We start from the raw sequence: 22,614 nt of genomic DNA, 5'->3' as shown, positions 1-22,614 counted from the left end.
ACAAGAGGACAATAGGATGAGGGTGAGGTTTGAGTGTTGTCTGCCCAGATGAATATGTAAGGATGTCCTGGAGAGAGGCGAATGAATAGAGCTACAAGGTATGTTGACCTGCAATGTGCTTCATAATAGAATGCTGGGTTAGTCAGAGTGTCAGGGTTGGCAGCCGAATGTGTCACGCCACTCACCTTTCCTGCCCTCCCAAGTCCCAGGTGTACTGTCTCCAGCTTGGAATGACCACACCCTGTTGCTAACTTCCTTGGCCTCATCCATCCAAAGTTGGACAGGTTGTCTTCTTCGTCCAATCATTGGGAAAGGTCACTTTACTTCAGTCCCTTAGATTCCAGAGCAGCACCTCCAGGTAAGAATGAGAGACCTGGGAGCAGCCTTCATGGGTTTCCTCTCCTGCTGCAACCTCAGGACTCCATGTCTAATGCAGATCTCTAATCTTTAATTTGTGTTAAAAATATGAAGGGAGATGACATTCACTCAACTTGAGCTGGAAACTAGGAAAGAGCCAATAGGATTTAAACCTGGAGCACCATGTCTGTTTCAGCCTTTCTAACTGATGTTAGGGTGCCTTGAAATAGAAACCCTTCCTTTGACATCATCTCAACCAAGTCTGGGCACCATACTTTAGCAAGGATGCAGACACTTTAGAGAGAGTGCAGAAACAGTTTCCAAGAATGATTCCGAGGGTGTGGATTTTAGTCACGTGGATAAGTTGGAGAAGCTGGGATTGTTCTCCTAAAAGGAAAGAATGTTGAAAGGAGATATTTTAGAGGTGTTCAAAATCATGAAGGGTTAGACAGATTAGATAGAGAGCAACTGTTTCCATTGGCAGAAAGGTTGAGAATCAGGGAATAGATTTAAAGTAATTGGCAAAATAATTAAAGGCAACATGAGGAAAAAACTTTGTTACACAACAAATGTTTAGAATACTGCCTGAAAGGCTGATGGAGGCAAAATCAATCATGGCTTTTAAAGGGGAATTGGATAAGCGCCTGAAAAGAAAACTTTTGCAGGGCCTTGGGGGATAAAGTTGGGGAGAGAGGGACCAGCTAAATTGTTCTTGCCGAGAGCCAGCATGGATTGATGATCAAATGGCCTCCTTCTGTACTGTAACCATTCTAAGATTCTATGATAATATGTAAACAACTTGACTAATTTATTTCTCTACTGCACACCAACAGGCCAAACGAAAAAACAGTAGCCACTGCTGTTGTGTCATCATTCAATTACAATGGAAATAAGACAGTAATTGATTTCCTAAATGAAGGGTTACATGGTGCAATTCTGACTGCTTTTAATGGCAAACGACTGTTTACACGTGCTCTGAATGCTGATAATATTACTTTTGGACAATTAAATGCAGTGGACATTCACAATAAAGCTAAATGTAAGTGTAAGATTTTGACATTTGATAGGTGATATATGATAACAATGCTTATCTGATTTATTTAAAATTGGCTTTGGTGTCCAGCTAGCCCCGGGACTAATACAACAAGCCCCAAACAACATTAATTAGAGATAAAGCTCACTAAAAGCATATTGTCAAATAAATCCATCAACAGTTTATCAAAGTGTATTGTGTGTGGATTTCTATTTTGAAAGAATTAGGAATGTCAGATAAATTACAAAGCAACCAAAAATATCAAAACGGAGAGTAGCAATATAGACGCAATAGATTAATGACTGTGTTAATAATTTTTCAAACATCCAGCATTTAAAAAAAAAAAATCCTTAGTCTGTTTCCTTTGCTCTTATCCAGAAAGCATGAAAACGACCAACCCTCCAACGATCGTTTCAACATATAATTTAGTTGTTTCTCTTTCTTAAAGATTAGCATTAATATCTACCATAATCCAGTGCCAATACAATATTTGAATTGACTCACTGGCTAAAAATATTGACTGATTTCTTTCTCATTTCAGTATCATACAATCAATTACTGAATTACTTCAGCTGTAACAACACAGAATTTGCTGGTTACGTGATACGATGGGATGACCAGATTGGAGTGGTTTGCCAATCTCCCTGTGAAATGAATTACTGTCTCAATCAGGCAAAGTGCCAACATCTGAGAACAGGACCTTTGTGCGAGTATGAAATCCATTTATTTTAAAGCATTGAATGCTTTTTTACCAAAGTACAAGGAAATTGTATTTATTTGCATGCATGGCATCATTGTAACATGTGACAACCTCACTATATTATCTCAAAATGTGCTCATATCGTTTATTTATAGTCTTCTTAAAATAATTGAGCTTTTCCTCGATAAGTACTTCTCCCAAATAAAAAGTGAAATGAAAAGTGCATTCCACACCTCTCCCTCAAAATATAATCCTCACACTTTTATAGGTTATTCAACATTCTATTCAGTGAAACCTATCCACCAAAGAAAAAACTAGGAATTACTGGAAATAGTCAGCAGGTCAGGCAGAGAGAAGGGGTGGGATGCGGTGGGGTGGGGCAAGGCGGGGAGGGGAGCGGTTAACATTTCTGGTCTATGATCCTTCATCAAAGCCCCACCAATCGTTTCTCAGATACCTCTGGGTTATCTCAGAAAGATTGGCAGATAGTGCATAAGCATCATTCCCTAGAATACTTCTTCAATTTCTGTAGATCTGCATTAAGCCCAAGAAAGTCTCTCAAATTGTTCTCACTGAACATGTCAACTTAAAAAATCCGGAATTGTTTTTTTTCTGTTCAATGAATGTTTGACTTTGTTTAGGCAGCTAACCCTACCTGAAAATTTTAATATCATTTTTACTTTCAAATGTACTCAATGCTCTCAATTACAATTTGACATCAAAAGTTCTAATTTGGAATGAATTTGACATCAAATTTGATAATGCGCTCAAAACCACCCATTGCACTGAAAGCTATATCCAGCACGCTCAAAGCTACCCATTGCACTCAAAACTATCCAGCATGTTGAAAGCCATGTTGAACTCAGCAACTTGCATTGAAAAATACAAGGATTTATTCAGTTTTAAATTTAGTCCATAAAAATTGTTCTGAGAGCACCAACGGCTCCCCATCGGTTCTTAATTCAAAACTCTCTCCACTACATCCCCACCCCCCCACCACCGTCCTGCCAGTCTCAAGGTCTAAGCACACTCTCTCCCCCAGTCTCAGGGTCTAAACTCTCTGATGTTAAATGATAGCTAAATGATTATTTTTGAGTGCAACTGATATCAAAAGAGTGCAAATGAACGCTGTTGAATGCAAATGATGTCAATTTTTTCAGGTAGGGAAGTACACAGATTTATTCGCTCCATAAAATTTAAATTCAGCATACACACAACTGAAAATTGTTGGGAAGGCTTTCTAAAGTTTTCAGAAATGGCTCAGACATAATGAGACAAGAAGGTAGTTAAAGTAGTTCTCATATGGACCTCCTAGTTTAGAACAGGTCTTCACGTATTGCATTATATACCATTAAACTAACAAATTTGCCTAGTTCAGTCTTCATGTTGCAGGGACAACCTAGTTCCAAAAATGAGAATCCCTAGTGGCTGTTCTATCCAGAGTGAGAAAGAGTAGTGTCCTTGGGAATGGCTATTGTGGTACCCATCATGGGATCCAAGCTAGGATTTGGCCTAGTCCCTTAAGAAAATGAAAGTGGGTGGGACTTTCTAGCCCCACTCACCGCCGGGATTGTCCAGTCCTGCCGAAAGTTAATAGACTTTTGGCTGGGCCACCGAATCTCCCATGGCGGGTTCGACCATGGCAGGGTTGGAAAATCCCATCCATTTTCTACTTGTAGCTCATTTACAATGGGAGTCATTGTACTTGAGAGGCTACGGAAGCTCCTGAACTCAGGAGACCTTGCTCACCTGCATTTCTTCATCCAGCCCCTTGTCCTATGTGACAAGCGCCTTGTTTGAGGTGGTGGAGACTTCACCCTCCACTCCTCCGCAACAAAAGCCATGGGGCAACATTTTCCCCCAGTCAGGGGGGGTGTGCGGGCGTGGGCGGACGCATTCCTGATCGGTGCCCCCGCTCAGGGGCATGCTGCCATTTTACGTGGGAGGGCCAATTAAGGCCTGCCAAGTGTGATGTCCACTCGGAAGCACTGTGTGCTCCCTGTGCAGGCTAGAGGAGGGGGATTCCCTGAGCCGGGAGTGCACTCTTTCATGCATGAGTGCAAAAGAGCGCACAGGTCTCCTTGAGGCAAAGTGCTGCCTCAGGGAGATCGGCTCAAATATGAAAAGCAGTTTAAAAAATAGAAATAATTTTTACTGACATGCCCCCTCATATGACACTGTGTCACATGAGTTGGGACACATCCATAATTTTTATTATAAAATATTCTGAAATTTTTAAATCCCTCAGGAAACCTTATCCTTAAGGTTGGATGGGCAGGTCCATTAACTTGCTTAATTAGTTTTTCAAAGGCCTTAAGTGGCTGTTGACACTTGGCTGCGCGCTCGCCGAACTGAAAATCTAAATGACGCGGGGTGACATCAGGACCCATGGCCGACGTCACCTCGCGTCATTTTACGCATCAGCGAGTGGGCCCCGCCCCCCTCTCGTCGACCAGAAGATGCAGCCCTTGGGGAATTCTCAAGCTTTACATTTCCAAATTATAATTTACTTATCTATTCGTACTCACCAAACACTGAAAATGGAAATAGTAATTAAATTCATGTTGTATCATTGTTCTGGTAGAGTTTTATGACCAGTGCCCTTGATATGGTTATAGCCTCAACAAAAGCTTCCGAAGAGATGTACTATAGAAATATCTTGTTATGCGGAATTTCAATGATATCAGTGCCTAATGCTGCTTAGTGTTTACTTCCAGATGTGTTCCACGCACAATTTATTCAAGTTACGGTGATCGCTGTGAACACTTATCCATGAACCTCAGGGCATTTTTTGGCATTCTATTTGGAGCCTTAGCTTTGCTGTTATTACTGATGTTAGCCATATTTTTCATTGTATGGAAGTGCAAACCGTGTGGAAGGGAAAGACTCACAAATGACACAAGCAGGTATATTATATTTTATATTTCTTAGAACATTGCAGGGAATTGTACAAAATGTTGCTACTTTTCCATCTTAAATTGTATGCAAACTTATAATATAGTTTTCAAACTTGTAACATTTATCACCAAACCACAAATCATGAAATTGTGCCATGAACTGATGCCAAACCCTGAATTGCAGTTCAAACTGTTTAAAAAAAAAAAAAATCTGACTAGAGACTTAATTTGACTGTTTTGTACACATTGTTGTCTATTTGTAACTGAAAATGCATTAGCAGTGATATAAAAATTCACCACAACCTGTGAATTAGTTTCAACTTTTGGGAATTGGAATTCTGGCCCAAGTCAAGACAAAACTAAGGCAGATCTCCAGTCAAGGAAACCAGAAAGTGATGCAGAATCAGGTTGCATCAGTGTTCCACTCCATCTTTTAACTTCAGCTGTTTTCTGATGATTTGGGTGGGGGTGGGTGGGCAGTAATGGGGGCTGGGGGGGAGGGTTTCTGTCCACTCCCGCAACCACCCCTCCCACCCCCAATAGAGAAGGGGCATGCCTGGGGAAATTTTCTGGACCCCAACAATGCTGCTCTTTATGCCTTCTGTAGAGCACAGTAGTACTTAGGTCATTGAGATTTGGAAAAAAAATATCCCAAATATTTACAAGGACAAGTTGATCAATCCCAGAGAGGATCATCAACTTCCTTAAGAGACCTGCTTGCTCCAAAGGGAGCAGGTGTGAGGAGAACAGAATCTCGTTGGGCTTCCTTTTGCTGGCAATTCAAAACAGGAGTTGATGATGCAGCTTTGCAACCTCAACCCTGCAGATGACCCCATATTTGAAATTTGGGATGTGGTCTCCAGACTGAGGTTGGGGTTCCAGCAGAATGGACTTCCAACAATTTCTGGCCCTTAAAGATTTTTATGACAGATTGTCAATAATCATTGAGAATTAAAATTGTTGAAATCATAAGGCTAAATTAAAAACAATTGTTTATTTCTCAGACTGTTTGTTAATAATCCAGAGCATGATTAGTTAATTATATGTCCCCTTTGTACCATTCCTGTTTGCTGACAGCTCAGAATTATATTTTTTTTTACAGCATTGCAGATAGACATACGACATTCTCTTTTAAAAGACATCCATGTGAGTATTATAATGATTATCTTCTATATTTACATCTCAGACTCTCTACAAACTAAGCATGAGTTTTGTGTCTGTCATCATGTATAACTCGGCTATTGTATAATTGTTGCATTTATTTGAACATTTATATATTTTTGTTTAAGGTGTAGGGTGGAACTTTCTAATCCGGCACCAAGTCCTGTGGCGGGGTCGGGAACGGGGAGAGTTTCCCACCACGGGGGCTAGTGGGAATTTGCACCGTACCGTGCGATGCTGGCCTAATTAATTATGCAGCTGGGGGTTTCCTGACATTTTGCGCAGTAGGGCAGGCTGGATGGCTCATGCCCTGCCATCATCGTCAGGCACCATATTTAAAAAGCAAAACAAAAACAGAATTACCTGGAAAAACTCAGCAGGTCTGGCAGCATCGGCGGAGAAGAAAAGAGTTGACAGTTCGAGTCCTCATGACCCTTCGACACAACTGATTGAATGTTAGAAGAGGGGTGAAATATATATTTATATATATGTATATGTGTATATATATATATATGTATATGTGTGTATGTATATGTGTGTATGTATATGTGTATATCAGCTAGTTGTAGTAGGCAAGGAGAAAGTCAAAACTTAGCTAGCGCCACCAACCACACTACAGCAGAATGCAACACAGTGTCTTTCCTCCCTTTAATCCTGGCAGTTAACCCATAAAGTCATATAAGTACTGTCAGTAAGACTGGCATAATTATTGATTCTGTTGTGCATAGGGCACATTGAACATGTGTTCCTAAACTTCTGTTGTTCTTTTCATGTATTGTGTGCATATTATTAAAATAATATCCTTTACTTCTTGAATTTTTATCTTGATGCCTTGAGCTTACATAATTGTTCACTGAAATTTATTCATGTAGTTCAACATTTTGCATATTAAATATAATTTTAATGTAATTAATTTACCATTTCAGTTTCTGCCAAGCTGAAAGATACCTATATCTTGCCTACTTTGGATGATAAAGATCTGTCTCATTCCAGCTGGACACCAAAACTTGACAGTATCAGCCCAAATACAAAGGTATTAAATAGCACAGAACTCAGCACGGCTTCTCAAAGCGATGTGAATAATGTATAGTTGGGATATAACAGGCATTCTTCTATGGCATTGTTAATTGCACTAATTTTGAATCTTGGTTCAGGAATATTGTCGTTAAAGCACTAATGTCACAAACCACAGTACTGTACTAATGTTCACTTTCAATGTGACATAAAAAGACACCAACGCTGTGGTTGGAGGCTTTTGTGCTCCATCTTCAGACTAAACCAAAAGTATAAAAGTGATATTCTTTACTGAACAATTGCAAAAGAGCAGCTACACTAATTGGTCCAGGCTTCTCTATCTTATTCTATCTTTATTGCTTCACTGCTTTTTCCAATTCCCCCTCTCTTTCACTCATGCACTTAAAAAACTACAGAAGTCTATCACAGGTGAATAATTTTAAAGTGATTGTCATTACTTAGCATAAATGTGAATAAACCATTAACTGATCTCAAGAAGCTACTGATTTTTTTATGATTTTTAATGTTATAGGAATTTCATGAAATAGGCCATTGGTCCCCTTGTCATACTTTGAGATTCCTCTTTTCTACTTACTACATGTCTCTAAGATCCAACTTCCTGCCTGCTCTAATGGTCTTTGAGATTTTACCAACTTCATCATATCTTTAAAAATCCTCCACTGACTCTCTGGCATAGGAATCCTCAATGTTCTCTGTGTCTCTCAACTCCTTACTGTCCACCTGGGATGCTAAAAGACAGGGGCGCATGAAACCATGGAGCTAGGAGTGGTCTCTTGGTGATATGAAAGGGTTGAGAAATATCAGATATAGAAAGACCAGGCACAATGTGAGATAGAGAAAATAGGGAACTCAGAAACAAAGGATGAGAGATGTCAGAAACAAAATGATGTTTAAATTGATCCATGCCAGGAGCACAAAGTAAGCTCTTAGCCATTCACCAGTTGATGTTTCACTCTGCCCAATCTTCTTTCCGTTAAAATTCACAGAACGATAGTTCAAACTCTTTTTGGACTCTCGGTTCTTAGGCTCACTGTCATTTTTACTTGGTTTGAAATTAAAAATCTTGCCAATCTTGCTGATTCATTGCAAGTCTGTTTTGCGCTGCTGGCATAGACCAATGGTCACACTTGCATTTTGTTTCTGAGATATCTCATTGTTTCTTTGTTTTTGAATTCCTTTCTCTCCCTATGTCTGAAATTGTGGGCTGGCCATTGCTTATTTAATATTTCCCAGTCCCTTCACATCACCAAGAGGCCACTCTTAGCTCCATGTTTTCTTTGCACTCTCCTTCATCTAGCATTTTCAATATTTACTCTATGTCACAGAAACACTCCCTTGCTTTCCATGTGTCTTAAAATGTTATCTTTAACTCAGATACCTCATTTTCATGTTTTCACACTTCATGCAATTTCAGTTTCAGGCTTAGAGTCCTACTACCCATCTGCTCCATATGTTTTCTTGGCCCAAACCTTTCAGCCACCAGGTCAGGTATGACCCAATATGCATGTCGGGATCCTGCAGAAGTCCTGATCCGCAAACCTCTGTGGGAATTGCATGAGTTTCAACTCCCAACGGGCAATTCCCTCACTCCCGGGGACCCTTCATGAAATGTCTCCAACTCTGAGTTGTCTCCAACTCAGAGACTTCAGACAGTTTTGAAGTACTGACCTGGGTTGTTATCCAAGAAAAGTTAGACAGATTAAAACATAATTGAACTCTTGAATAACTCTAGAACTGCCTCATACTGATACCCTGACTTCCTGACCTCCAAACTACCCCTCTTGATCACCACTCTGACCCAACCAGACTACCCCTCTCAACCACATTAATACTCCCCAACCACTCGACTAACCCCCCCAACTAGACCTAACTAGCCCCAACCTGACTATACCTCCCAACCTGACCAGCACCCCAACCCACCTACCACCTCACCCACCTGTTACCCTACTCACCTACCACCCACCTGTCAGCCTACCCATTTGCCACCTGCCACCTTACCTACCCTACACATTTACCTACCCTGCCACCCTACCCATTCACTCATTCATCCACTCACCCATTCACTTACATTCACACTGGACCTTTAAACTTACTATACGGTAGTTTGTGCCCTAAAAATGGGGTGTGCCCTAAAAATGGGGTGTGCCCTGTCTTTCTCCCCAACTCTTCAGTGCGGATACAGAGCTCTTAAGTGCCTAATAGTTTTGTAAACATACAAGGAAACACATTAAAGATACATTCTATTATAGACTCTTAGAAGTTTCAATAGATCTTGGATCAATAAGGCCATCTGCTGAGCTGAAGTGTTTGAAACCCAGCCAAGCATTCATAATGGAACAGTTGTCATAAAATCTTATAGCTCCACTGACAGAACAGATACCCATTTCCATTTCAAAGCAGAGTACCTGTCAATCAATTGAAGGGGAGCAGGTGCAGACAATTTTTCATACCTTCATTCTTCCTACCTTTTTCAAACAACCAGATCTGCAAGTCCAGCACAAAAATATGACAGCAAAGAGCTATTTTTCTCTACATTTTTAAATACTTTCTGGTACTTTCCCCATGTAAGTTTCTAGAGTTTAGAAAAATGAGAAGGGATCAAATTGAAACTTATAAAATTCTAACAGGGCTAGACAGACCAGGATGTTTCCCCCGGTTGGGGAGTCCAGAACCAATGGCCGCAGTCTCAGGATATGGGTCAGGCCATTTAGGACTGAGATGAGGAACAATTTCTTCACTGAGGATGATCAACCTGTGGAATTCTCTACCACAGAAGGCTGTGGAGGCCGGGTCACTGAGTATATTCAAGAAAGAAATTGATAATTTTTTTGATATTAGGGATATGGAGAGAAAGCAGGAATATGGTGTTGATCTAGAGGATCAGCCATGATCATACTGAATGGTGGAGCAGACTTGAAGGGCTGAATGGCCTACTCCTGCTCATAGTTTCTATGTTTCTATGTAAGGGTCAATTTATCTTTGCAGGACAGGTCCCTCTGATGAATCAGTGCTTGAAAAATGCATCTACCTTATACAGCACATAATAGTGACAGTTAAAGGTGTAGAATCATTTTACATTTAGCTTTCAGAATGTTCCCAATTCCTCAGCAGTCTTTCCATTTTCTTCACTAACTCTCAAACCTGGTGTGTTTTCAATGGGCTTCCAAAAACCCCGCACCACCTGAAAAAAATGGTGTATGGGAGGAAGACCAATTTTGGTCCACCACTTAAAATCAAGAACCTGACCTCAGCGGATGCAGGTGTGCATTCGGCACATTAGGTATTCGGGACCCGCAAAAAAGTGAGAGGAAAATGATGCAGCATTGGAAATATGGAGGAAAATAGGATTCCCTGAAAAAAAAATCAAAGTGTTTGTGAACCAAAAGCCGCCTCCGCACCCAGAAAATTAACCCCAGTTTTCCACCATCTGTCATTGACCTGACATTGTCATTGACAATATGGTTGACCCTTAAATGTCCTCTGAACAAGGGTAATTAGGGATGGGCAATAAATGCTGGCCTAGCCAGCGACACCCATGTCCCATGAATGAATATAAAAAAAAAAACATGTAATATTGTAGTTGAGACATGCTCAGCCAGCACATGGAGCACAAGGATTACTTGAGTCAGTCTCAGCCATAGCATCTCAAATACAAGTGGTGCATACAGGATTTCAGGGAAACAAACAATTTGCTGTAACAAAGATATGTGGCCCTTCAAGCACTGAGGAATGTAAACTCAATTGAGTTTGGAATCCTCTCTGATTTGCATCTAAATTCAATTTTTCTCATTTCACGTTGAACTGCATTTTCACTGTTTTCATAACAAACAATGAATAAGTCAGGAAGGATGTTTCTGACATTGTTCCCTGACTGTTATGGAAACAATGCCTCAATATAGTATATAAATCCATGTCTTGCATTTGTAGGAAATGTATATTGGCAATATGCCTATATTATTTTAGCCACTATTCTAAACCTATGATGCTTCTGAGCAATGTTTCCCATTGGAAGCTTGAAAACATCTTATATTGCCTCTCTTATGTAAAACCATATGTGATATATTGAAATTTTAAGTATAGTATCTACTATACCTAATGAATATGATCTTTTTAGATAAAAATTCAAAGACCATCACTCAAGAAAGATGGTACTGAATCAGCATAACACTGAGGAACTTACCACCCAAAAGCTTATGAAAAGTGACACCCTGACATAAAGGAGTAATTGCGCCATGAATGTACTGTATGGATACAGGTTCATTAGATATGAATACCTGGATACAGATATGTATACTTGAATCAGTTTTCAGTTACCTATACCCTAAATTAACAATATCTTCCAAAATTATGGTTTTATATAAATATATAATAGTAAACACCTTATGTTCATTCATAACTATTACTCTCTGTAATGATACTGTAAGTAAATTCCATAAAGGTTCATATGAATTAGAAGGTGTGTTTCATTCCTGGTGTCTGATAATATCAGTACCTAACAGTTTACAGTATAAAGAATGGAAATTATCAGTAGGATACCTGCTATTCAGAATACCATCTATTGTCCTAGTATAAAATTCCTCAATATTTCTTCCAAGTTGAAATTTACAAATCATGATTACAATAATCATTAAAACATTCCATGTATGTATTCTTAGAGCACTATTTTTATAACGTTTGTATTACTATATTTAATATGAAGACTGGGTCATCAAATTGCACATGTCATGTTACTGTATTCGAATCTGAATTTTGTGGTAAAATAAAACTTGAATGTGTGAGGCCTTTGGTGAGGGGCATCAGAACATATTTATGTGAAAAGGCACTAAAGGGGTCATATTTAATATAATAAGCATATCATTTAAAAATTCTGTACAAAATTTATATAAGAATTATATAAGAATTTTAAAGATTTAAATAAAAACAATCAACTGATCTAATCAATGGTAGATTTTTTTATTTGCTCATGATGCAGTTAACAATAGCAACAACACATCCCTAGCTGCCCTGGGGGCATTAGGAGTCAACTATATAGTAGAGGGCCAGAGTCTGGGGTAGGTCAGCCAGCTAAGGGTGGCAAGTTCCAGTTAGGATTCTTCATGTAGCTTCCATAGTCATTTTTGCTGATGCCAACCCACTAACTACCAGATTTATTGGGCTGGATTTTACACCAATGTTTTTGAAAGCATTGAGGGGAAGCGGTGGGGTGCGAACACAAAGTCCAGCCGGTGACCTGCTAACCATACCCGCCCACTCCCACCTTGTCTGAAATTTTATGCCAGACGAGGGAGATGTCAGGCAGCCACCTGCCCTTGGGCCCACTGAGGTCCTGAAATAGCTAATTAATGGCCACCTAAGGGCCTCATCCCACCAGTATTTTACTCTCAGTGGAGCGAGGGCTAAGCCATAGGGGTAGGCAGGCAGCTTTAGCTCAGCAGGCCAGTGTCGGGCAAGGGTCTGTGGGGGAAAGGAGCAGAGTTTCCTTTGCAAGCCCCTGGGCCCATCGAAGGCAACTGCCAAATCATCTTCCCCCTTAAAACCTTCCACTGGTCTCTTGAACTCAGTCCCCAACCACCCACATATCCTCCACCAAGACCTTACCTGGGCTCCTCAGCATTGGGATAAAAGCAAAATACTGCACATGCAGGAGATCTGAAATAAAAACTGGAAAAAGCTGGAAAAGCTCAGCAGGTCTGGCAGCATCTGAGGAGAGAGAAGCAGTGTACGACACTTCTTCGGAACTTCTGAAGAAGCCATGTTCAACTCGAAACATTTCAACTCCAACATGAATTCTTCAGAAGTTCCAAATTGGGCTCAAAGTGTTAACTCTGTTTCTCTATCCACAGATGCCGCCAGACCTGCTGAGCTTATCCTCAGCACTGGGGGCTACCTGTACTCCCAGCAGTGACCACACTCCCAGCTAACGCTGCTGGAACCACAGAGCTGCTGCCAATCCAATTGGCTGGCAGCTCTCGAAAGCAGGACTTCCTCCCACTGCTCCCAGCATTAAATTGCTGTGGACCAGCCTTGGGGAAGGTGAGAGGCACTTCACTGACCTTTTAGCTGGAGGAAAGGACCGGCATTCTCCATAAAATCCAGCCCATTGAATTGAGCTTCACCATAATTTGACTTGAACTTGCAGACCTGGATTTGCCTTTGAATTACTGCAGCTTGGGCGCAATTTTAGAGTAGTAAGCAGAGGGGAATGTTTTCTTAAAAGCTACCAGCTCAATTTCTCACAACAAAAACTACATTTGAATCCTCCCAAAAAAACGCCAGCCACCTTTAAAGCCAGCCACAAATTTATCCTGCCACATTTAAATTTCAGTTTTAGAGGAAATGGCTGGTCACTGCACACCCATCCCCTTCATTTCTACCTCAAACCTTGTTCAAATACTTACCACCATTATATCAGTGATGGCAAAAGCTGCTGCAAGCAATCCCTGAAGTGGACGCTACATTGAAATTTCCATTTGCTTACCGTTACTAAATGTTCCTTTATCTTCACAGCTATATTTTTATTTCTTTGAGTATTGAATGGGGACTTTTGCTACTGCTGTTACCTAGTGCTGCTGTTACAGTGCCTGTAGAGACAGATAATGTTTAAATATAAAGTAAAACTTCCAATTGATAGCTGAAAAGGATGGCATGACAAGATTTCATGTTTTAAAACTTATACTGTAACAAATGACTAAAAGCACTTATTTATTTTTGTAGGCAACTTATACTTCAAATTACAGAAAGGAACATTCCCCTTATACCACACACTACACTCTTCATGGGATTGCTTAAGCCCTTATAGCAAAAAGTCCACTTTCACTTCCAGCATCCAATGGGTTCATGTTTTCCTGTTGCACACGAGTAATAACTTTGATTGACCATCTCCAGGCACTTCCCTCAGTTTTTGGAATTTCCTAATTCCATTACAGGCAGTCCAGCTGACACCAATGCTTCTTCTTTCCCTCTGGCCATGCCAGGATGAACCACCCAGATTCCTTGGAAGGCTGCGAAATACATATCTGACTAGGGGCCACCTTCCTCTCACATGTGGCTTTGGTAGCTGGCAAAGTCCCTTCTCTGTGCTGACTGCACAAACTGCTGTTTATTCCCCCCTCTTTTTTTCTGTTCTGCACCAAAGCCTGGAGCCAGCCAGTCTATTTACTCTTAACACAGTTTCTTTTGCCCTCAGGTGTGAGAACTTTGCACCTTGCAAGTCCCTTGATTTGACTCTCTTGTTCCCATAGCAACTAAACCAGGGTTGCTGTCAAGCAGAATTCTAGTCAAATGACATGCTTCATTTCAATGTAAACTTAAAGACTCAGTCGAAAAGATAATAATTTAACTTCATAATTGTATCGCTGCTCTGAGTACTGCTTTGCACACTAAATATACGAACATGCAAAATAGGAGCAAAAGTAGGTCATTCAGACCCTCGAGCCTGCTCCACCATTCAATGTGATCATGGCTGATCTGTTTGTGTTTCCAACTGCACATTCCCATCTCCCCCCAATAACCTTTGATTCCTTTGCCTAACAAAAATCTATTTACCTCCACTTTAAAAATATTCAATGACCCCACCACCACCGCCTTCTGAGGCAGAGATCCAAAGTCGCACAAATCTGAGAAAAAAATTTCTCCTCATCTCTGTGCTAAAAGGGCGACCCCTAATTTTAAAACGTGCACCCTTGTTCTGAACTCACCCACAAGAGGAAAGATCCTTTCTACATCCATCTTGTTAATATCGTTCAGCTTCAATCAAGTCGCCCCTCACTCTTCTAAACTCCAGTGGAAACAAGCCCAGTCTGTCCAACCTTTCCTCATAAGACAACCCACTCATTCCAAGTATCAATCAAGTAAACCTGCTCTAGACTACCTCCAAATGCTGTAGAGACAAAAGGAGACCACCAAAACTGCACACACTATTCAAGATACAGTCTCACCAATGCCCTGTATAACTGAAGCAGAACATCCTTATTTTTATAAATACAAAAAACTACGGATGCTGGCAATCCAAAACAAAAACAGAATTACCTGGAAAAACTCAGCAGGTCTGGCAGCATCAGCGGAGAAGAAAAGAGTTGACGTTTCAAGTCCTCATGACCCTTCGGTTTAACCCAGATGTTAAAAATCTTAGGGGTAAATATAGATTAAATGAACAGAGTCTGTTTACACTGGCAGGAGGTTGAGTAACCAAAGGGGCACCCATTTCAGATCATTGCCGTTAATTATCCAATTCCCTTTGGGAAGTTCCTGTTGAATCCGCATCCACCACCCTTTCAGGCAGGACATGCCAGACGATAAGTTTCCCAGTTCTGCTGAAGGGTCATGAGGACTCAAAACGTCAACTCTTTCCTTCTCCGCCAATGCTGCCAGACCTGCTGAGTTTTTCCAGGTAATTCTATCCTTATTTTTATGTTCAATTCCTCTCATAATAAAGGATAACATTCCATCAGCCTTTTTAATTACTTACTGTACCTGCATACTAACTTTTTGTGACTCGTGCACTAGACCATCTAGATCCCTCTGCACCTCAAAATTATGCAGTTGTTCTCCATTTAAAGTAATACTCTGCTTTTTTGTTCTTCCTGCCAAAGTGAACAACTTAACATTTTCCCACATTATACTCCATTTGCTAGATACTGTTCACTCACTCAACCTACTTATATCCATCTATAACCTCCTTATGTCTTCTTCACAACATACTTTCCTACCTATGTTTGTGTCATCTGCAAATTTAGCTACCATGCCTTCATTTCCTTCATCTAAGTAATTGCTGTAAATTGTAAAAAAGTTGAGGCCTCAGCATAGACCCCTGCGGGACTCCACTTGTCACACCCTGCCAATCAGACAAAGACCCAGTTGTGCATTTGTGCATTTTTCTGCCAGGCAGCAATGTTCTATCCATACTAAAATGTTACCCCCAACACCATGAGCTTTTATCTTCTGCAATAACCTTTGATGTGGAATCTTACCAAATGCTTCTGGAAATTCAATTACAGTATGTCTACTGGGTCCCCTTTACCCATAGCATATGTTACTCCTTCAAAGAAGTCCAATAAATTGGTTAAACATGATTTCTCTTTCATAAAACCATGCTGATTCTTCCCTATTACTTTGAGTTTTTTTAAATGCCCAGTTAAAGACTCTTCAATGATCGATTCTAACACCTTCCCCATGACAGACGTCAAGCTAACTGGTCTATAGTGTCCTGCCTTCTGCCTCCCCCCCTTCCTGAATAGGGGGGTTATATTTGCTACTCTCCAGTCCAATGGCACCTTCCAGAATCTAGCAAATTTTGGAAAATTAACACCAAAGCATCTACTACCTCATAGTCACCTCCTATAAGACTCTAACACCAATGCCTCTTCTACCTCATTAGCCACCTCTTTTAAGACCCCTATAGCTTCCTCTAATGAAATATATTTATTTGAATGCAATGAGGATGATCAGGATGAATGCATGGCCAGTCTCTTGACCAATCAGGCAGCTGCAATGTTATCTCCTTTCTGCAGGTAAACATTCATTTCCAGGATATACAAACCAAGAAATCTTGCTTAGGGAACACAAAGAAGGTTTGCATGCTTGTGTAGAGGTAGAACATGATAGCCAACAGCTAGAACAAGGAGAACACAAATCAGAGCTGTTCTACAATAGTGAAATGCCACTCATAGTGTGGAATTTCATGCCCTCCCCCTTGGCAAGTTTGGCTGTGGAGGCATTTAATCGGGCAGGAGGGTGGTGAGAGGGGAACACCACCATTTTCCATCTCTGCCCTAATTAAGTCCATGGCAGGAAGGCTTGTGGAGGGATTTCCCTCCCCACCACCAAATGAGGCCTTTAAGTGGACATTTAATGTCTACTTCAGAGCTTCACCACCCCCCCCCTCCCAGCACTGGTATTCACCCAGTGGTGTGGATGGGGATTCGGCATGTGGGAAGCCTGAAAAGCAAACCCTGTCAAGGTTGCCTGCCGTCTTCCGAGAGGGGGTACCTCATCCAAAGACACTCAGTGCCTGATCAAGCACTGAGAAAGAGGGAGCACTGAGAGCCACCCCCCTCCTCCTGCTGACCCCCCTCACCCCATAATCCTCCTCCACCATCACTCATTTATGGCCTGGGTCCTTCTGCAATCCCAGGCCCACTGGGTGCATTACCAGCAGCAGCCACCACCACATTGGTGGCACTACTGAGTTTAATATTATTGGTATTGTTCAACTAATACAGAATATCTACTGAGACTGCTGAGGTAAGGAAAGCACTGGGCGGATTCTTCCCAGATTTGCACTAAGTGCAGTAGCAGTCAGGAGAAAGGATGTTTTACCTGCCGACCTCAATGGCAACTTTTCATGCCATATCATCCCAATCTCACCACATTAATTATGCATTCCCAGGAAGCACGCCATTTCGATGGCGGGTAGGTGGGGTCTCGTTCACCCGCCACGCCAGCACCTCACCACTTCCTCATGTCGGGTGCTATATTTAAAGTGCATCCACGTGCACACCCCTCAGTGTTTCCAGTCCAGGACTGCTGCACAGAAGACAGGGCCTGTTATGACATAGCAGGTGATGTGTGCCAGGTGGACCAAATCTACAAGGAAACCTTGGCCACACTATCACAACAGTTCTGCAATTTGTATTTATTACGAGATGTGTGTATTGAATTCAGAAGTAATAAGTCCACCAAAGCCTTTAGAGATTTGAAAAATTAATTTAAAATATTTAACAAAATATAAAAGATTTCAAGCACATACATAAGACTACAATTATTTACTATGATAATAACTCCTAAAATTCATAATTAACCTGATGCCCAGTTATACTCCCTTTAAGGCAACAGTCCAAAATAGATTTTAGATTTTAAACAGATCCAGCAAGTTAACTCAATACCCTGGGCAGTGGAAGTCAAAATAGCTTTTCCCCAACTTCAGTTTCGTTGCATAGCAGACTCATGTACAAATTGCTGGAGGCTTCATTAAGGCTTTTTTACACACTCGTGTTAAATTTTACATGCCCTTCTGACACATTGCCTTTTATTCTCCTTTATATATGTTTCTCTCTTTTTAATCGTAAATTCTATTGCTCCATATGTCTTTGAAACTGTATCTTCCTCACAATATTAAAAACTTTCACGTTGCTACTATTGCCAGTAACCTTGGGAAAAATAAACACATTCCTTAGCCTTGCTTATCTGGCTTGTTGTAAACAGACTAAAATCCCCTTTGAAATCAAAATATCCCTTCATTTATCTAAAAATGCAATACCCCTCACACCTTACATGCTAAGGTAGTATCCATGTTTGCTCAATAGCATGTCAAACATCTTTTGACGATCTCAAACTTACAGTCTACTTGACTCCAAATATCACAAACAGGCCCAACTATACTTACCCCCATAAACCTACTTCACAATAAACCAGGAAAATATTATGAAAATTATTATACTTTCATCACATGGCCCTGAAAGGCAAGAAGACTGCAGTCCCCTGGTTTAGTGATACATCCCTCGAATGTCTTTTGGATGCCATGGAGGCCCACCATGATGTCCTCTACCCCTGCACTGGCCGCTGGAAAGCCAGCAATACAACCAATCCGGCTTGGGATGCAGTGGCAGTGGTGGTTCGTGCCAATACCCTGCAAAAGAAAAGCCAACCAGTGCCAAAAAAGAATGAATGGTCTCCTCCATTTCGCCAGGGTAAGCCACCCTTCTCACCACGTTCAACTCACAAACCCATCACACATCCACAGGGATCTCACTCACTGCCAGTCCAAAGGACAGACCATTCACTCTCTCATACACACCTTCATTGTCCTCATCCCATCCGTGGGACCATTTCCATCCACAAATGCCAGGCATACTTATTATCTGGCCTGGCAGGCATCCTGCTTACACTCCCTCCAAGTCTATTCATGCAGGACAAGCTGGCACACAGCAACAGGGAAAGGTCACAGACTGGATGAATGCCTGGAATCAAAGTCTTTGTGAACTTTGAAAATAGAGCCATCTAGCTGGCCAGCAAGGATCTGGACCATTCCTGTGCTGATGGTGAGCTCGGCGCTGCTCTGCCAATTGAAGATCCAGCAGTGCAGCATCCATCAGACAACCATGCTATTGAGTGATGTGTCCTGTTTCACAGGTCACTGTCATGCATTAATTATCTCTCCATGCTTTTGCAGGCACGTCTGGGAAATAGTCAAGGGGGGTCAACCACCCAAGTCCTCGACTCAAGCCCTGAAGAGGAATCTGAAGATGCCTTCATTGAAGACCCATCACCGCGCTCACTCACACCCTCCACCAGCACAGAGACACACACTTCAGTGGGACCTAGCTTTAGAGTAGCCTCGAGATCACAATCTGGTGAGCACATCTCACCACATGATCCACAGCAGGCGGCGGCTGGGACCTCCCAGGAGGCCAGAAATCTGCTGAATCCGAGTCAGATGACGAGCCTCTGGACTCAGTCATACCTCCAGTCGCTGGAGCTGCAAAGGCAAGCTAGGGAACATCAGGAAGGGATGTTCACTGCGCTCTCAGATTCCAAGGCATGATGGAGGAGTCCACCCACCTTTAGGCTGAAGTGATAGCGCTGGCATGCCAATGCACCCAGGTCAACACTGGTAGGATGGTGGCCGCCATGGAAACCTTGGTCCAGGACATCACTCCTGCACTGCAGAGCAGGATGAACTCCATCACTGATGCCATAATTGGCCTCCAACAGTGTCAATGCAAGAGGAGTGTGGGGCAATTTGATCTTTCCAGCTATCCCTTCTCCTCAAGGAGTCAGCAAGGGCCCTCAGGCACCCAAAGGGAGGAGGATCAGGAGGTGCATCCAGGTGACTCTGGGAGTGTCTGGCCCATCTGAATCCCCTCTTCCTGTAACTCCAGCAGCTCCAGCTCCACAGGCTGACGTGGATGGCACTGCCATACAGCAGGACCCCAAAAGCAGCCTGGGGCCCTCCAGGTCTTGGCCCTCCAGAGGCCATCCGCCAAGGTCATCATAGACAGGGCGTTGCAGTCAGCAGGCTGCCTCCACCTCTGCTGTTGATGTCTGGGGAGCACCAAGACGTAGCGGCAGGGTTAGGAAGGTTAAGGAGATCTAGTTGCACAGCCTGGGAATGGCTATTAATCATTTGTCCATAATGTTCACTTTTGTAAATAAACTCCCAAGGATGTCTCCCTGCCTATGGCTCTTTGTTCTGATGAGCAGTATTTGTGTCACTTAAATGTAAAACCTTGGTTCCTGCACAAGATAAAGGCAGTTGTCTCAGTCCAGGGCCTCTCCCCTGTGCTTTGTGCAGCCTTCAGACCAAAGTGATGGTCCACCTAACACTCCCTGAGCACATTAGTGATGCCCGCACATCGATGGTGCTTGTCATTGCTGCCAGAATGTCGTGGGCAGGTGTCACAGAGTTCCTGCATTCTCTCTGTGTGTTCTCAGCAACTTTAAACTGGGGCTGGCACCCATATTATCAGCATCTGTGACCGGTGATACTGTGCTCCTGAAGGGGTCAGGTGCTGAAGGCTGACAAAGGATCAGATGCATTTAAAGTTTCATGGCTGTGTCTCCATGATATGACCCTAATCACAGAGTGCAAGCAGGCTGCCCTCAGCCAGACAGGAGTCAGACATTCACTGAGGATATGTGAAGATCTATGGAGTGTCCTCACTGCATGTCATCATCATCCTCCACAAATCTATCTGCCTTGAGGGCCTCCCGAGCACACCTGCCTCATTTGGCCAGTGCGATGGCTTCATCGCCTTCAAGGAGCCCCTCATCTTCATTGCGACCGGGTCCTCCTCTTTGGAGGAGATCTCCAGCTCCTCCATCTCCTCCTCAGCCAGCTCCTCTACTCATTGCAGTACCAGTTTGTAAAGGGAGCAGCAGGCAACGATGATGTGTGACACCCTCCGTGGACTGTATTGCAGGGCTCCACCAGACCAGTCCAGGAACCGGAACCTCATTTTCATTATCCCAATGGTCTGCTCCACCAAGTTGTGGGTTGCAGCATGAGCCTGGTTTTACTGTCGCTCTGCCGCAGTCTGAGGCCGCCGCACGGGTGTCATCCTCTGCTGGACTCATCACCTGTGCCCTCTGCAGTTGCATCAAGATCCTCTTCATCCAGTGAATCCCCCCTTGCCAGTGTTTGATTATGGAGAGTTCAGCATGCAACCACGATCAGTGACACCCACTCTGGGAGGTATTGTAGTGCTCCTCCTGAATGGTTCAGGCATCAGAAATGCATCTTGAGCAGACCTATTGTCCTCTCTACCACTGCCCTTGTGGAGGCATGACTCGTATTATAATGCTTCTCTGCCTCTGTTCTTGGGTAGCAGAGAGTCACATGAGCCAGCTTTTCAACGGATAGCCCTTGTCACCCAACAGCCATCCATCCAGCCGGGCTGGAGCACTGAACAGCCTCGACACCTGGAAGTGTCTCAGGATATATGCGTCATGGGAGCTGCCAGGGTACCTTGCACAGACTTGCAGAATCTGCATCTTATGATCACACACTATCTGCACGTTCATGGAGTGGAATCCCTTCCTGTTGACAAAGGCACCCTTATGACCTGCTGGCGCCTTGATGGCCAAATTTGTGCAGTCGACTGCACCCTGTACACGGGGGAACTCAGCAATCGCTGCAAAGCCTCTGGGCTCATTCAGCCTGGCTGGCCTCATCCTTATGGTAAAGAATAAAGGTCAGTACCCTCCTGAACAGAGCTTCTGTCACCAAATTGACGCAACTGTGGACAGCTGATTGGGAGACTTCACACAGATCCCCCACTGAGACCTGGAAAGAGTTGAAGCCATAGAAGTTGAGGGCCACTGACCTTCAGAGCCACTGACGTGGGGTGTTAATCATTTGTACATAACGTTCACCACACAGTCGGAGCTGATCTCAGGCCCAATCATCTGACAAATGGAGGTCACTGTCTCCCTTGAGAGGCGGAGCCTCCTTCGGCATTGCACCTCAGATATATTGAGGTAGCTGCATCGCGGCCGTAAATCCTGGCAGCAGGATAGTAGCGTCTTCTGCAGCCCTTTCTGCCTTGGACTTCCTGCTGGCCCTGTGCCCCTAGTGCCTGCACCAATCGTCCCACAAGTCCCTCCCCTGGAAGCTGCATAGGGACACATTGCCTCCCCTCCCTTCTGCCCCTTTCTTCCTCCTCAGAGGAGGTGCCTCCAGCGGAGATCAAAATCCCCATTACCAGGGTTACAGAAGGCTGTCTGATACCTGGAAGGATCCACAAGGTCTGAATCCTCTGGAGGCCTTGGTGACACACTGAGTCCTGAAATGAAGCCTGGAAATGCTAACAATGAAGCCCTGAACAGTGATGACGCTGCCAAGTACCAATAAGTCACTAGCAGCAAATTACGTGCCAAGCTCCCCACTACGGACACTGGCAATGCTGCTCACCCCTTTTGTCCCGCCCGTGGAT

General features: G+C 42.9%; 1 protein-coding gene across 2 annotated transcripts in view; it reads left to right on the top strand.

Moving 5' to 3' along the window:
• Positions 1-12,120, top strand: part of LOC121292663 — a 188,692-nt gene extending 176,572 nt beyond the window's left edge. For both annotated transcript variants that reach the window (XM_041214933.1, XM_041214925.1), the window contains 6 exons: positions 1,191-1,396; positions 1,932-2,100; positions 4,808-4,996; positions 6,090-6,133; positions 7,075-7,181; positions 11,298-12,120. In XM_041214933.1, coding sequence (XP_041070867.1) covers positions 1,191-1,396; positions 1,932-2,100; positions 4,808-4,996; positions 6,090-6,133; positions 7,075-7,181; positions 11,298-11,348 — 766 coding nt within the window. In that variant the 3' untranslated portion in view covers positions 11,349-12,120. The remainder of the gene's footprint in view (positions 1-1,190; positions 1,397-1,931; positions 2,101-4,807; positions 4,997-6,089; positions 6,134-7,074; positions 7,182-11,297) is intronic.
• Positions 12,121-22,614: the final 10,494 nt, after the last annotated feature.

The sequence above is a fragment of the Carcharodon carcharias genome, chromosome 2, assembly GCF_017639515.1.
Source record: "Carcharodon carcharias isolate sCarCar2 chromosome 2, sCarCar2.pri, whole genome shotgun sequence".
NCBI classification, from domain to species: Eukaryota; Metazoa; Chordata; class Chondrichthyes; order Lamniformes; family Lamnidae; genus Carcharodon; species Carcharodon carcharias.
This window is presented reverse-complemented; position numbering and strand designations above follow the sequence as displayed.